General features: G+C 52.3%; 1 protein-coding gene and 1 long non-coding RNA gene across 2 annotated transcripts; one reads left to right on the forward strand and one right to left on the reverse strand.

The window, feature by feature from the left end:
• The first annotated feature begins 4,676 nt into the window (after positions 1-4,676).
• On the forward strand, positions 4,677-8,210 carry LOC119335288 (putative receptor-like protein kinase At3g47110). Its single transcript, XM_037607427.1, has 2 exons — positions 4,677-7,461; positions 7,548-8,210. Exons 1-2 carry the CDS (start codon positions 4,728-4,730, stop codon positions 7,988-7,990), a joined length of 3,177 nt encoding a protein of 1,058 aa, XP_037463324.1. The 5' UTR covers positions 4,677-4,727; the 3' UTR covers positions 7,991-8,210.
• Positions 8,211-11,855: 3,645 nt separating this feature from the next.
• LOC119340903 lies at positions 11,856-12,695 on the reverse strand. Its single transcript, XR_005164740.1, has 3 exons — positions 12,437-12,695; positions 12,164-12,338; positions 11,856-12,062 (listed from the first exon to the last, which is right to left on the reverse strand). It is a non-coding gene; the product is annotated as an uncharacterized LOC119340903 (long non-coding RNA).
• Between the last annotated feature and the right edge of the window lie 2,531 nt (positions 12,696-15,226).

A 15,226-nucleotide genomic window follows, 5' to 3' on the forward strand; every position in this document is an offset into this window, starting at 1 on the left:
AGGCGACATCCTCGATCTTTCACCCGCCCATCCATCTATACACGCCAGGATCTCTTCCGCATCTCCCCCTCATCCGAACAATCAAGCTCCTAACTCACCTCTATCTAGGACACCGATGTCACATCGTCATCTTATCCAGCTTGCTCCAATGCGAGACCTCACCGCAGCCGGTCACGGCGTCCCTGTCTCATCTTGGGGCCACACGATTGGGAACATCGCCTAAGGAAAAATAACGAGAAAGTTATTCTCCTGCCGAGTGGCAGTTAGCGACAGATACGTACGATCGCCCCCGCCAATTTTTTTCCTTCAATCTCCCGCGCCCGCTCGCTTTTTTTTCCTTCGATCTTTCTTTCTGATCCTGTCGCTCTTGCCCGCCTTTTTTTTCCTGGTGCTAAAGAAAATATAAGTGCTACATGTAGGATTCGAACCTAGCACATGTTGTGTTTATACACATCATCCTTACCATTACAACAACTAGTACTGGTTGTTCTCTATCAAAAGATAACGAGGTATTTGTACCTTTTTACTAAGAAAAGAAATGAAAAAAAATTTGTTCTTTTTCTTTGGATTTCTCCAATAACTCACGTACAATCATCACGATATCTAGTTTCATGAGTCTCAAGTTGACAACACCCTATTAATTTTCGTGCGGGGGTGGGGGTGAGGGGGGAGTTGATGAAACATCCACTCGGTAACTTTTTTGTGTGAACAGCATAGTAACTCACACATCATAGACCTGATAACTCGCATATCACAGATCTAATAACTTATATAACTTAGTCCTGATAACTTTGGCGTAGGGGTGGGTGTTGATGAAACATCCCCCGATAACTTTTGGTGTAAATAGCATGATAACTTATACATCGGAGACCTGATAACTTATGCAACCCGGTCTTGGTAACTTTTGGCCAATAGAGGTGATGAAATATACTCCGATAACTTTTATGTGAATATATGTATGTCATTTGCAACCCCGGCGTATTGAGGCCGCTTGAAGGCCCCGCTCACCCGAAGTGATTTATAAAAATTCTTCTTTCTATCACGGTAACTCACACATCACTGACCTGATAACTTATGTGCATAGGTCTTGGTAAATTTTGCGACCGGGTGGAGGGAGGCTCCTTGATGAAATACCCCTTGGTTATTTTTTGTGCGAATAGCTTGATAACTCACACATTGCAGGCTTGATAATTTTGGAAGAAAAAGATGTTGGAAACAAATCTTGATGCTAGTAGTTTTCATATTGTAGTTTTATAGCCTAAAAATCATGATAAAGATGATAACTGAACTCAAAACTTCAATATTGAGATCTTAACACACTAGCCAACTCACCCGCTACTTGGATCCTGACAAGTTCAAATAAAATACCACTTTTTTTACCATCTGAGGTGAACAAATTGTTAAAACATACCCCCGGTATAGCTTTCTGTGTAAATAAGATGATAACTTACGTACAATTAACCTGATAACTTACATATAAATGCATTGATAACTTTTTACCTTGGGCGAAAAGTTCTAGAAATATGCCCTGATAACCTAGTGCAAATAGCATGGTAATTTACGCACCAGACAATCGGTAACTTACATACAACACATTTGATAACTCTTTACCCATGTGAAAAATGTTACTGGAACATGTCCCGATGACTTTTTGTTGTCGAAACATACCCCAGTGTGAAGTTACCACTACCCCATGCTAAAGTTATCGTGCTTCTCATCGTATAGTCATCAACCTTCTCATATTATAGTTATCAGGATTATCATAGTATAGTTATCATGTTGCTCAAGTCATAGTTATCACGCTGGTCATGCCAAAGTTACCAAGCAAAAACAATTATTATCGCTGATATGACAGAAAAAAGAAAGGTTAAAATAACCTTGTTTATATTCGATATACAACAACTAAGGGTGGCTTAGTTGGTTATTGGGCTCAAACTCTAATGAATAGACCTGGGTTTAGGTCCCCTTTCCAGCACTTCTGTTTTCTTTTCATATTGTGTAGCCAAAAAACCAGAAAAATCACTAGCGATATACTATTGGCGTACACGGTTTTCGAGAGAAGAAGAAAAATCGGTGAAATCGAGCATGCGGGTCGCGAGAGGAAGCTGGGTTACGGTCGTGCGGATCTGTCGCTAACGACTGGTCGTTAGCACAGTCCAAAAAATAATCGGGTTTGTTAAAACACATCTAGATGTGTTTTAAGTATTGCACACCTAAATCATATGTCATTGATTTTACATGAATATTTGTGTGGATATTTTTCTTTTTCCTTTTTTATTTTTGGAAACACTAACGCCCACACATGTGAGCGTTATCCAACTCACCCACACGCCTGGATGGTCGTTGATTGTCTTTTGCACGAATCTTGACATGAAAAAATGGATTTTGTGTGCCACGTAGGACGGGGCTGGTGTGTGGGCGTTGAAGAGTTTGCCCACACGCCCCGCATCACGCTGTTGTCAGCTGCACTGTGTGGGCTAACTAGTTTCTGCCCACACAGCCACCACCTAGTCCATGCACGTGTGGGCAAACTTATTTTCGCCCACACGACACTGCTACGTTGTGGATGGCAACTGCAGTTACGCAAACGTGACAACTAGATAAACAAACATGGCAACTGTGATTCTTTTGCTAGGCGGCAACTGCAGTTGCGCATATGTGGCAACCAGATAAACACACATGGCAACTGCGATTAACTATACATGGCAACTATGGTTGGACCACACGTGGCAACTAGGTAAACATACATGGCAGCTACTGTTTGACCATGTGCGACAAGTAGTTAATCACACACGGCAACTACGGTTTGATTACACGCGGCAACTACCATAAATTAGACATGGCAACTATAGTTAATCAAAACAGATGGAGTTGCCATGCTTTTACAACTACACTTGCCATCCCGGATAACTACATCTGCCAACCAGGATGACAACTAAATCGTCATCCTGCGGGTACCTAACGTAGTTGTGCTAGGACGTGTGGGCATTTTTGCTTCATGCCACACGCGCGGGATGAAGATGAGTGGTACTTGTTAGGTGTGTGGTACGAAGTAGCCGCGCCCACACATATGGGCAATTCTAATGTTTGCCCACACACAACCCGTGTGGGCTGCCTCCTGCTCACACCACACATGGTGTGTGGCCAGACCCTTTAACGCCCACACGCGTCGGCGTTATCGGCATCCTTTATTTTTCGGAAACACTAACGCCCACACGTGTGGGCGTTCTCCAACTCGCCTACACGTCTGGATGGTCGTTGATTGTCTTTTGCATGAATCTTGACACGAAAAGGTGGATTTAGTGTGCCACGTAGGACGGGGCTGGTGTGTGGGCGTTGAAGAGTTTGCCCACACACCCCGCATCACATTGTTGCCAGCTGCGCTGTGTGGGCGAACTAGTTTTTGTGCACACAACCACCACCTAGTCCATGCGCGTGTGGGCGAACTGTTTTTCGCCCACACGACACTCCTACGTTGTGGATGGCAACTGCAGTTACGCGAACGTGGCAACTAGGTAAACAAACATAGCAACTGTGATTCTTTTGCTAGACGGCAATTGCAGTTGCGCATACGTGACAACCAGATAAACACACATGGCAACTGCGATTAACTATACATGGAAATTATGGTTGGACCACACGTGGCAACTAGGTAAACACATATGACAACTACTGTTTGACCATTGTGGCAAGTAGTTAATCACACACGACAAATACGATTTGATTACACGCGGCAACTACCATAAATTAGACATAACAACTATAGTTAATCAAAACAGATAGAGTTGCCATGCTTTTACAACTACACTTGCCATCCCGGATAACTACATCTCCAACCAGGATGGCAACTAAATCGTCATCCCGCGGGTACCTAACGTAGCTGCGCTAGGACATGTGTGCATTTTTGCTTCGTGCCACACGCGCGGGGTGAAGATGAGTAGTACGTGTTGGACGTGTGACACGAAGTAGCCACGCCCACACGTGTGGGCAATTCTAATATCCGTTCACAAACAACCCGTGTGGGTTGCCTCCTGCTCACACCACACACGGTGGATGGCCAGACCCTTTAACGCGCACACGTGGGGGCGTTATCGGCGTCCTTATTTTTCATAGATTTGATTGAACCATTTAGATGTGCAAGACAAACCCAACAATAATATCTCAATTGCTGTAGGAATTACAAAAGTGATTAATTGCTAGCAGGACAAAAGGAGTTCTATGGAGAATTACTCCAACCGATCGACATGCTCAAGGCAGAATTTGTTTTTGGTAAGCAGCCAGTTTGCACCCGCAATCATGTCCAACTAATGTCAACGAAGTGCCTAACGTAACGATGTCCTGTCACGATCATTACTAGTTGAATCGCCCATACTATGTCGAACCAGCTGATTAACAGAATACTCTATAAAAGTATATAGTAACAACCCGTCGTGGTCTGCTGACCCGGCTGCTACGAGTACAAAGAAGAAGTCAGTGCATGCATTGACAATCCTACCACCATCACCGTTACCTACCTGACTGTGTACTCGGTCTCACTTGCACAACAGATTTTTCTTTTTCTTTTTTTGAACTTCACAACAGATTAGATTACCCTTTGACCATGCACATACATACACCTTAGCTGTATGAGTTAGCCAGCCGCGACTTGATCACTCGAGCTCTCTCCATTTATTCAGACCACGCCCATGCAAACCTGATCGGCATTCGACGACCCCGGACGGACCACCATGGCGGCGCCAGCGGTTGCATCGGTGGCTCTGCTACTGCTGTCCTGTCTAGCGGCTGCGGCGGGCACCGACCGGGACGCGCTGCTGGCGTTCAAGGCCGGCGTGACGTCGGACCCGACAGGCGCGCTCCGGTCGTGGAAAAATGACACGGGCATCTGCCGGTGGGTCGGGGTGAATTGCAGCGCCGCGGGGCGCGTCACGACGCTGGACGTCGGCTCGCGCCGCCTCGCCGGTACGCTCTCCCCGGTAGTCGCCGACCTCGCGCACCTCGAGGTCCTCAACCTCACCGACAACGCCTTCTCCGGTGGCATCCCGGCTAGCCTCGGCCGTCTCGGGCGGCTCCAGTTCCTCAGCCTCTGCGACAACGCCTTCACCGGCGAGATCCCGGTCGCGCTCCGCGGCCTCACGAACCTCTCCACCGCGTACCTCAACAACAACAACCTCACCGGCGGCGTCCCAGCCTGGCTAGGCGCCATGCCGATGCTCATGGCGCTGACGCTCAGCGCGAACTCGCTCTCCGGCCGCATCCCGCAGTCGCTCGCCAACCTCACGACGATCCAGCGGCTCGAGCTCGCCGAGAACCTCCTCGAAGGCGACATCCCCGACGGCATCACGCGCCTACCGAATCTCCAGCTATTCAGCGTGTACCAGAACCGCCTCTCTGGAGAGATCCCGCCCGGCTTCTTCAACATGTCGTCTCTGTGGGGCCTCGCCCTCGCCAACAACGCGTTCCAAGGCGAGCTCCCGCGCGACGCGGGCGCACGCTGGCCGAAGCTCGTGCACCTCTACCTCGGCGGCAACCGCCTTACCGGGCCCATCCCAGCGACGCTTGCCAACGCCACCAAGCTGCAGTTCCTCAGCCTGGCCAACAACAGCTTCACCGGTCAGGTGCCGCCGGAGATAGGCAAGCTCTGCCCGCACTCGCTCCAGCTGTCCAACAACCAGCTCACGGCGACCGACGCCGGCGGCTGGGAGTTCCTGGACAACCTCACGAGCTGCGACGCCCTGACTGAAATATTCCTCGGCGGCAACAACTTCTCCGGCGCGATGCCGAGCTCCATCGCGCGCCTCTCGACGCTCCAGGCGCTGAGTTTGTCGGGCAATCGCATCTCCGGCGTTATACCGCCGGGCATCGGCAACCTCGCCGGGCTGCAGATGCTGGACCTCCGGCATAATCTCCTCGCTGGCACGATCCCGGAGGGGATTGGCAAGCTGGGGAACCTCCAAGAGCTGCAGTTGCAAGGGAACGAGCTGACAGGGCCGGTGCCGTCCGCCATAGGCGACCTCACGGAGCTGCTTAGCCTCGACCTCAGCGACAACTCGTTGAACGGGTCGATTCCTCCCAGCCTCGGCAACCTGCAGCGCCTGATGCTGCTCAACCTCTCCGGCAATGGGCTCGCCGGCCATGTCCCGAGGGAACTGTTCGGCCTCTCGTCCTTGTCGTCGGCGATGGACTTGTCGCGTAACCAGCTGGACGGCGTTCTCCCGCGAGAGGTAGGACAGCTTGCGAAACTCACGTTCATGACGTTCGCCGGGAACCGCTTATCTGGCGACGTGCCAGCGGAGCTCGGGAGCTGCCAGAGCCTCGAGTTCCTCGACCTGGACAGCAATCTCTTCGCCGGAAGCATCCCGCCGTCGTTGAGCAAGTTGAAGGGGCTCAGGATGCTGAACCTGTCGAGCAACAGGTTATCCGGCGCCATCCCGCCGGAGCTCGCCCAGATTACAGGGCTGCAGGGGCTGGACCTCTCGCGGAATGAACTGTCCGGCGGCGTGCCGGCGGGATTGGAGAACATGAGCTCCCTGATCGTGCTCGACGTGTCGGGCAACAACCTCGTTGGCAACGTCCCGCAGCGTGGCGTGTTCGCGAACGCGACCGGATTCAAGATGACCGGTAACAGCGCACTCTGCGGCGGCGCCCCGCAGCTCCGGCTGCCGCCGTGCCGGACACTCGGGGATTCCTCCAGAGGCTCTCACCTGTTCCTCAAGATCGCGGTGCCCATCATAGGAGCTGCTCTGTGCATCGCCGTACTGTTCACAGTCCTCCTGTGGCGGCGCAAGAGGAAGTCGAGGACCACCAGCACGGCGGCTCGCAGCGTGCTCAACGGCAACTACTACCCGAGGGTGTCCTACGCCGAGCTGGCGAAAGCCACCGACGGTTTCGCGGAGGCGAACCTCGTCGGCGCCGGGAAGTACGGGTCCGTGTACCGCGGCACCCTGGCACTGAAGACGAAAGGAAACCTGGCTCGCGACGCCGTGGCCGTCGCCGTGAAGGTGCTCGACCTCCGGCAAGCCGGGGCATGCAAGACTTTCCTGTCGGAGTGCGAGACCCTGCGGAGCGCGCGGCATCGGAACCTGATCGGCATCGTCACCTGCTGCGCCAGCGTGGACGCGGCCGGCGGCGAGTTCAGGGCCCTCGTGTTCGACTTCATGCCCAACTCCAGCCTCGACCGGTGGCTGCACCCGGGTCCCGCGGACGTGCGCAAGCATGGCGGCCTGAGCTTGGTCCAGAGGCTGGGCATCGCCGTGGACATCGCCGACGCGCTGAGCTACCTCCACAACAGCTGCGACCAGACGATCGTGCACTGCGACCTCAAGCCGGGCAACGTGCTCCTCGGCGACGACATGACGGCCCGCATCGGCGACTTCGGCCTCGCCAAGCTGCTGCTCCTCGACGCACCAGGGGGCACCGAGAGCACCATCGGCATCAGGGGCACCATCGGCTACGTCGCACCAGGTACGTCTCTCTCCGTCATGCAACTTCCGTACCATGGCATGTCAGATGTTACGATCACTTATCTGAAACTCTTGTGCTTGTTGCAGAGTACGGCACAACGGGGAGGGTGTCCACGGCTGGCGACGCGTACAGCTACGGGGTGACCCTCCTGGAGATCCTGGCCGGGAAGGCGCCGACCGACGGCGGGCTCAGGGACGGCACGACGCTGCCGGAGTTCGTGGCGGCGGCGTTCCCGGAGAGGATCGAGCAGGTGCTCGACCCGGCCCTGCTGCTGATGGAGGAGCTGGACAGATCAGTCTCTGTTTCAGCTTCGATGTCGACAATGTCGACGGTGTCGACGTCGTATTCGGAGGATAGCGAGGTGCGCGTCACGGCGCGGGACTGCGTGATCGCCGCCGTCAGGGTCGCGCTGAGCTGCTGCCGGCGGGCGCCGTACGAGAGGATGGGCATGAAGGAGGCCGCCGCCGAGATGCACCTCATCAGAGACGCATGCCTTCGCGCTTGCGGCGCAAATAAGCCTGTAGTTTAGCCTGACAGCCGGAGCAGTGAGTTCGATAGATAGCAGGATCTTGCCTTCTCCATATGATTAGTAATTGATTACTCCCTCCGTCCCATAATATTAAAGCGTATTTTATACTAGCTCTAATACTATGGGATGAAGGCAGTAGTATATGGGAGTACCTAGAACTCATCTAGATGAGATATAATTTGGTCTCATTCATTTTGAAAACAAGAACAAATACAATCCACATCAGCACACACGCATCTTATAGCATCACATCCAATGTATATAAAAGGTGAATGAGACCAAATTATGGCCCAGTTCTTTTGCCAGAATCTGGGGATTCTCCCAGAATCCAACCCCTACCCAGCTTCTTCCAGAATCTGTCAGCCCCATTTGTTTTACAATCCTATCTAATTAGACTCTAACTAGATAGGATTGTAAAACAAATGAGGCTCAAAGATTCTGAGAGAAGCTGGGTAAGGGTCGGATTCTAGGAGAATCCCCAGATTCTGGCAAAAGAACTGGGCCTATATTTCATTTAGATGAGTTCTAGCAAAACTGGTAGTATATAACGGATAAACGGGAATGCTAAATCTCAGGAGCAACAAACAGGGCTACATTGGTTACCTTCCTGATTTATTGATTTATGTATGAAGTTGCGTGTGTGCTAAGAGCGAATGAATGCAAGTGTATCTTCAGAAATCAATAATTCAGATAGATGCATCATCTAATCATGTGGAAAATAAACAGAAGATATAATAATTTAATGAACAGAAGATAGGTACAGCTCTATGAAGTTCGGTTTCCTTTTTCTTTGGACAGGTGGCAAGGAGTTCAGATTCCTTAGCTTCAATCATCCATTGTCATCTCCCTACCTTAGGCCAACTCCACAGCGCGACCCTATCTTGTCCGACCCCGTTCGTTTGGGGCAAAACGAACAAATCAGACGGTCCAGCGCGCGACGGCCCGGACCCATCTGGTCCGTTTTGTGTCCGGACCGACCCATTTCGAGCGCAAACTTGCGCCGGGTTTGGGTTGCGGCGGACAGCGAACGAACGCTTCGAACGTCCGCGTCGGGGCCGCGTGGCAAGCGTCCACCTACCTCCCACCCGCCAACATAAATGCGCACGGGCGGGTGGCCCCACCTGTCATCCGCATAGCGACGGGTCGTCGTCCTTCTTAAATGGGAAGCCGTGGACAGCTCGTCGTCCACACTTCCCACTCCGGCCCCTCCGGCCGTTCTCTGCCCCCTCGAAACCCGACACCCTCGAAACCCTAACCCTCCGCTCCCCGTCGTCGACCTCGCCGGCCGGCCGCAGCAATGGGCCTTTGGAACTACGGCCGCAAGGGGAAGCACGACCGTGAGGCCGGCTCCTCCGCTGGCCGCCGCCGCGGATCCGTGAAGAAGGAGGAGCCCGCGTCACCGCCGCGCTCCTCCCGTCGAGCCCCCGCGTCACCGCCGTGCTCCTCCCGTCGAGCCCCCGCGCCGGGCCCCTTCACCATTGCCCCTAGGCCCGCCGGCGAGCGCGACCGGCAGTATATCTGCGCGGACGTGTGCCAGAGGTACTGGGAGACGAGGACGCCGGTCCCGTGGAGCGACGCCCACCTCCCCAACGGATGGCACCTCTCCGCGGATCGGGTCCCCATCCCGCCGGTGCCCGTGACCGGCCGTGCCCGGCGCGATGAGACCGCGCGCCGCCGCCGCCTCATCCCCGACGACTTGTACTACGACCACAGGTATGCCCCCAACTCCCTGCTGTGGGACACATGGCTCCAGGACGAGCACGATGTGCGGCGCGCGTCCTACTTCGTAGGCACCGTGTCCGGGCTGCGGAGGCCACGTGCAGAGGCGCGCGGGCGTACGCGAGTGCGCGGCCTGACGCCCACGCCATCGCCTTCCCCGTCTCCGTCGCCACCTCCCCCTCCTCGCATGACAGCGGAGGAGGAGGCCCGTCTCCTGCAGCGTGTAATGGACGACTCCATGAACACGCACGACGAGCGGCAGTGGGACGGCCTGGAGGAGGCCATGGCCCTCTCTGCCGCCGAGGACGTCGCCTTCCCGGAGCTGCAGCTGGCGGCCGTCACGGAGGAGCCGATGGAGGAGGACCCGCTGGCCGCGTTCCTGCAGCTGCTGGGCCAGGGGTGGGGCTGGTCCTGCACTGTTCCGGAGATGGCCGCCGGCGTGGGCGTGACCTGGTGCCCCACTCCACCGCGGTCACCGGAGCGGGAGGCGTCGCCGCGGGAGGAGGTGGTGCAGGCACCTCCGGCCGTCCAGCCCACCCCCGTCTACCACGCACCGCCGCCCCACCTCTGGACGCCGCCGGACTACGTCGACCTCATCAGCGACGACGACGACACCGGCAGCCAGTGAAGACGGCGACGGCCACGGCACCGACGGGCGCGGCAGGAGCGTGTGGGAGGAGTTTTTTTTATTTTGTTATTATGTTAATTATGAAACTGGGCCTTTTAAGTGGCCGTTGAAACTGGGCCGTTTTGTGGCCGATCCCTATATATGTTTTATGTTTTTTTAAAATCCGTTTATTTGCTTTTTTAGTTAGTTTTTTAGTTTTTTATTCCCGTCCACCCCAGACACGATTTGGGGTACGACCGCGCGGTGGGCGCACGCACAACCCAACGAACACAGCCGGACACGGGCGAACCCATCGGCGCCCCAAAGAGACAAATTCCGGCCAATCCGGATGTCCGTTTGAGGTCGCGCGGTGGAGTTGACCTTATGAACTCATTTCTCCAAAGCTTAGGAAGTACAATACAACTTGGCAATCAACAGAGAGAGCTTCTTAAGCTCTCAGATTGGTGAACAATACAAGTTCAGCAAGGTGACCGTCGCCAACAAAGTCTTTCAGAGGTTCACAAGGCATAATACTTCCTCCGGTCATTTTCACTCTGCATATTAGATTTGTGTCAAGTCCAACTTTACAAAGTTTGATCAAATTTATATTAAAAAATATCAACATCTACAATACCAAATATATGTAATATGAAACTACATTTCATAATGAATCGAACAATGTTGATTTGGCATTGTGAATGTTAATACTTACTAGCTAAGTGTCCGTGCGTTGCCACGGATTAACAAATATATATATATATATACAAAGAGAAAATTCATGTGACATGAGAGTCAAAGGTCATTTCTATGGGATGATATCTCATGGTCATGATCTAGTAGATACATACATCTCGTCATTGTCTTTCTTCCACACTCCATGTCTGAGCTACCACGCGACATTCGACTTCCTTCTCCCACCATGCATGCTTTTATCTCCTATTTCTCCTACCTTTACCTTACACGACAGTACCAAGTTTCTTGTCCAACTATCATAATCTCACCCCCTTAGATTATTACTGACTTGTACATGTTGTAAATAAGATCAACGAAAATGGATACTAAATTTCTGATGAGAAATGAGAATTCAGGGCAATATCTTCCCAAGACAATAATAATTCCAAGACAATCTTTTTATACCTTCTGTCAACATTGGGACACACATTCCACACAATAAGCATGCAATGATGTTGATACTTGATTAATTGTCATTATATGTCTACAGTAAAGATAACTTTACTCAAAACCGTCTATCTTAGCCAAATCAACAAATCTCTCTCATTAATGCAATTTTCTTTAGAAAACAAATAATAGATTCTTGCCTATCTTAGCCAAATCAACGGATCTCTTTCATTAATGCAATTTGCTTTAGCAAACAAATAATAGATTCTTTCCTACCTTAGCCAAATCAACGGATCTCTCCCATTAATGCAATTTGCTTTAGCAAACAAATAATAGATTCTTTCCTACCTTAGCCAAATCAATGGATCTCTCCCCGGTTCGCTGGGCGCGTTCCGGTGGGTGGGCGTGGGGGTGGGGGTAATTTGATGGAAATAAACCAGTTGAAAATAAACCGGTTGAAAATAAACGGATCCTGTCTCACTCTTCACTTTCTTTACAATAAACTTCAGAATAGCAATCTTGGCGAGTGATCTCGACGGGGTTCAATCGGCGTGGCGCACCGCTGATTCTTCCAGGAGTGGGTGCTGAGAGGAAGGATCCCAAACCTCCATTGTCAATCGGCCAGAGCTGCATCGTCCTTTGGATCAGAGCGTGGACGGGATCAAGACGGTAGGGTTTGAGGAATTTGTAGGACATGAGGGTTTATGGTTGGCAACACGAGAACTCACCCATATCTTGGCAGACGGCAGGCCCGAGGTGCGGTCGTGTTCATGCTTCGGGAGCTGCCACATGCTGTCCTCGTCGCCATCAGCGACACCACCGCCATCGCCTGTTGCCACCACTTCAGCGCCACGAGCGTGGGACCGAGGGACGAAGGGAAGGGAAGGAAGTGAATTGACGTACCTATGTTTGGTATATATCACACGAGGAATCAAAACTGGATGCACGTGAAAGCATAGAGATTGGAGAGGAGGACAGAGGAAGGGAAGGGCAAGAGGAACCTGAGGATGTGCGATGAAGGAGCGATGCCAAAACATCACAAAGGGGGACCCGTAGCTCGTCACGTAGCGCGGCCGCCTCATTGCCGGCTGCCACCCCGCGCTACCGCCTCCGTGCGCAGGTTCCGTTCGTGGAGCGTGAGGAGCGCATGACCTGCCTTCACCGCGGCCTGGTCCTCCCCACTATCGTGAAGCTCGCCCGCATCGCCGCCCCAATTGCTCAGGATGACGGATGAAGATCCTGCAACAGCGACGTGGGTGAGGGATGCATCCGATGATGGAGGGATGATTTTCGTGGCTAAACCCTCCCTATCAAAATAACTACTTAAAAAAGGCAAAGATCGATGCATTAGGAAAATTAGGATTTGGAATTGATTGTCATAAAACAAAATTTTATTAATTGATAACGTGCTATCGGTACATGCCCGTTTATAACGTGTCTAGTTAGGAAACTTTGGAAAAGTTAGGAAAGTTTTTATTGTCAGGGTAAAAAAATCAATGTGAGGAGATATGGTGGTGGGATATGAGACGAAAATAAACCGGACGAAAATAAACCAGACGAAATATAACCAGACGAAAATAAACCGTGGACGCAATCCTACCAACTGCTCCATTAGGAGTAGAGATTTCTATAAACTTGGTCAAAGTAGAGATACTTTGACTTTTGACAAAACTTATATGCAAACTAAAAAGGACCGGAGAAAATACTATGCATCACACGATCGCTGAACACAAAATCTTAGAGAATATAACAAGGATATATAATATGGATTTCGATTGCATTGTCAAAAGAAATAGCAGACCTTGATTGATATCTGAAACATCCCAAGCAAAGAAATGGAAGCTGGACTATGAAAGGAGGCTTCTTACAGTGTTTAGAGCATCTCCAACAGGCGCCGAACGCGCCGCACGCAAAAAACTGGTTTGCCGCGGCGCGTAGCGCTGGCTCCAGCAGCTGCGTTAAAATACAGCGCACGCGCGCTGCTCCAGCAGCGCGCAAAAAATGCAGCGCGCACACAACATTTTTTTTATTTTTAGATAAATCGGAAGCATAGATAAATAAAACTAGATAGATTGCATAAATAAAAAACGATACAAAGGTATTTTACATTGGTGCAACTAGATAGATAGTTCGAAATTATAGATAAACTATGACACAACTAGATAGATGGTTCGAAAGCATAGATAAACTACGACGCAACTAGATAGAAACTACTCCAAGTCGCTATCCTCATCACCATCATCATACTCGTCGGTGTCGTCCGAGGTATCGAGCCATATGTCCAACCAACGATCATTGTTTTCCGTGAAGAACGACCTCCCACCTGCTACAACGATATCCGACTGCGCATTCGCCAATGCCTTCCGCCGACGCCTCTCCACCCGCGAATTGCGGCGCCTTCGCGTGTCCTCCTCGCGGCGCCTTGCCCAGAAGGATTGCTCGTAGGCGACGTCCTCCGGGTGGCGCCGGCGCCACTCCCCCATGACCCGCTCGTCCTCCTGGGCGAGGAGGAGGCGGCGCTGCCGCTCAGCGTGCTTCGCACGGTCTTCTGCCATGTTAAGACGAGGCGGCGAGGCGACGTCCAGCGCCTGCTGGAGCGTGTAGACGTCCTGGAAATTCATCTGCCCGTGCAGCCTGCCTAGGTGCCATGCCGCCGCGTCGTACGCGCGGGCGGCCTTGTGCGCCGTCTCGTAGGTGACGAGGCCGAGCCGGAGTTCGCCGGAGCGTATCTCGGAGTAGTACCCGCCGTTGGGGCGCAGGCGGACGCCGCGGAAGCCCGACGCTCCTCGGCGGCGCGGCGGCATGGTGGCGCGTCGGGTGGCGGGGCGCTGGAGCGGTGGAGGCGCGCGTGACAGAGGAGGAGGAAGAGGCGCGTGGCAGAGGAAGTGGAGAAGGCGCGTGGCGAGCGCCGCATTTTATAGGCGCGCTGGAAGCAGTGCGCCAAAAATGGCGCACGAGCGGCCGCCTTTTCGCGCGCGCGCAAGTGGTTCCCGCGCGCGCGAGTTTCCCGCCACCGCTGGAGCGCAGCAAAACGTTCCGCGCGCGCTAAAAGCTGGGTTTATCGCGTGCGCATGTCTTTTCGCGCGCCTGTTGGAGATGCTCTTAGTGTTCAACGAACAAACCTCGATTTCAGTCATGGGGAGCGACTGCACATGTGAAAGAGCATTTTTTAAGACAAACGCAATTAAGGTGACTGTCGCCTACAGATCCTCAACCGTTCACCAGGCATAAGCATAACAGGTGTCATCGGTCGCTGAACATATACAAGCCTATCGAACACAAAAGGCACATAATGGACAAACATCAAAGAATAATCATGCATGCATGTTAAGCTGGAAAGTGGGTATTAATCTTATTGAAGCAACACAATCGCAGAGACGACAACAAGGATATATGCAAAGTAAAATTACCAATCCGGCATCATATATGTCAATTAAACGAACATAAGCAAACGGTCATGGAAATCCACAAAATACAGACCAAAACAAAATCACAAGTTCGTCCGACCGACATAGTTCTACACTAAACTAACAAAAAAACGAAAAAAAAGTCGAAGAGGGCCGAGTTTCTCCACCACATCCTCGCCGGTCCTTTGCCCCTTCTGATAGCCGGCACGGCTGTAGCCCTTGGCGGGGCCATGACCTGGGGGTGGCTCACCAGGCTAGACCAAGCCTAGGGGAGCATCACGGCCTCGGGGCCCAGCAAGGACGGCAACCGACCTTGCCGCGACTTGCTCTCCAAGTCAAGGTGGCGGCCTAGATTTCATCTCCTCCCCCTAACCTCCGCTGTCT

This window comes from Triticum dicoccoides, chromosome 7B (assembly GCF_002162155.2).
Source record: "Triticum dicoccoides isolate Atlit2015 ecotype Zavitan chromosome 7B, WEW_v2.0, whole genome shotgun sequence".
Taxonomy (NCBI): domain Eukaryota; kingdom Viridiplantae; phylum Streptophyta; class Magnoliopsida; order Poales; family Poaceae; genus Triticum; species Triticum dicoccoides.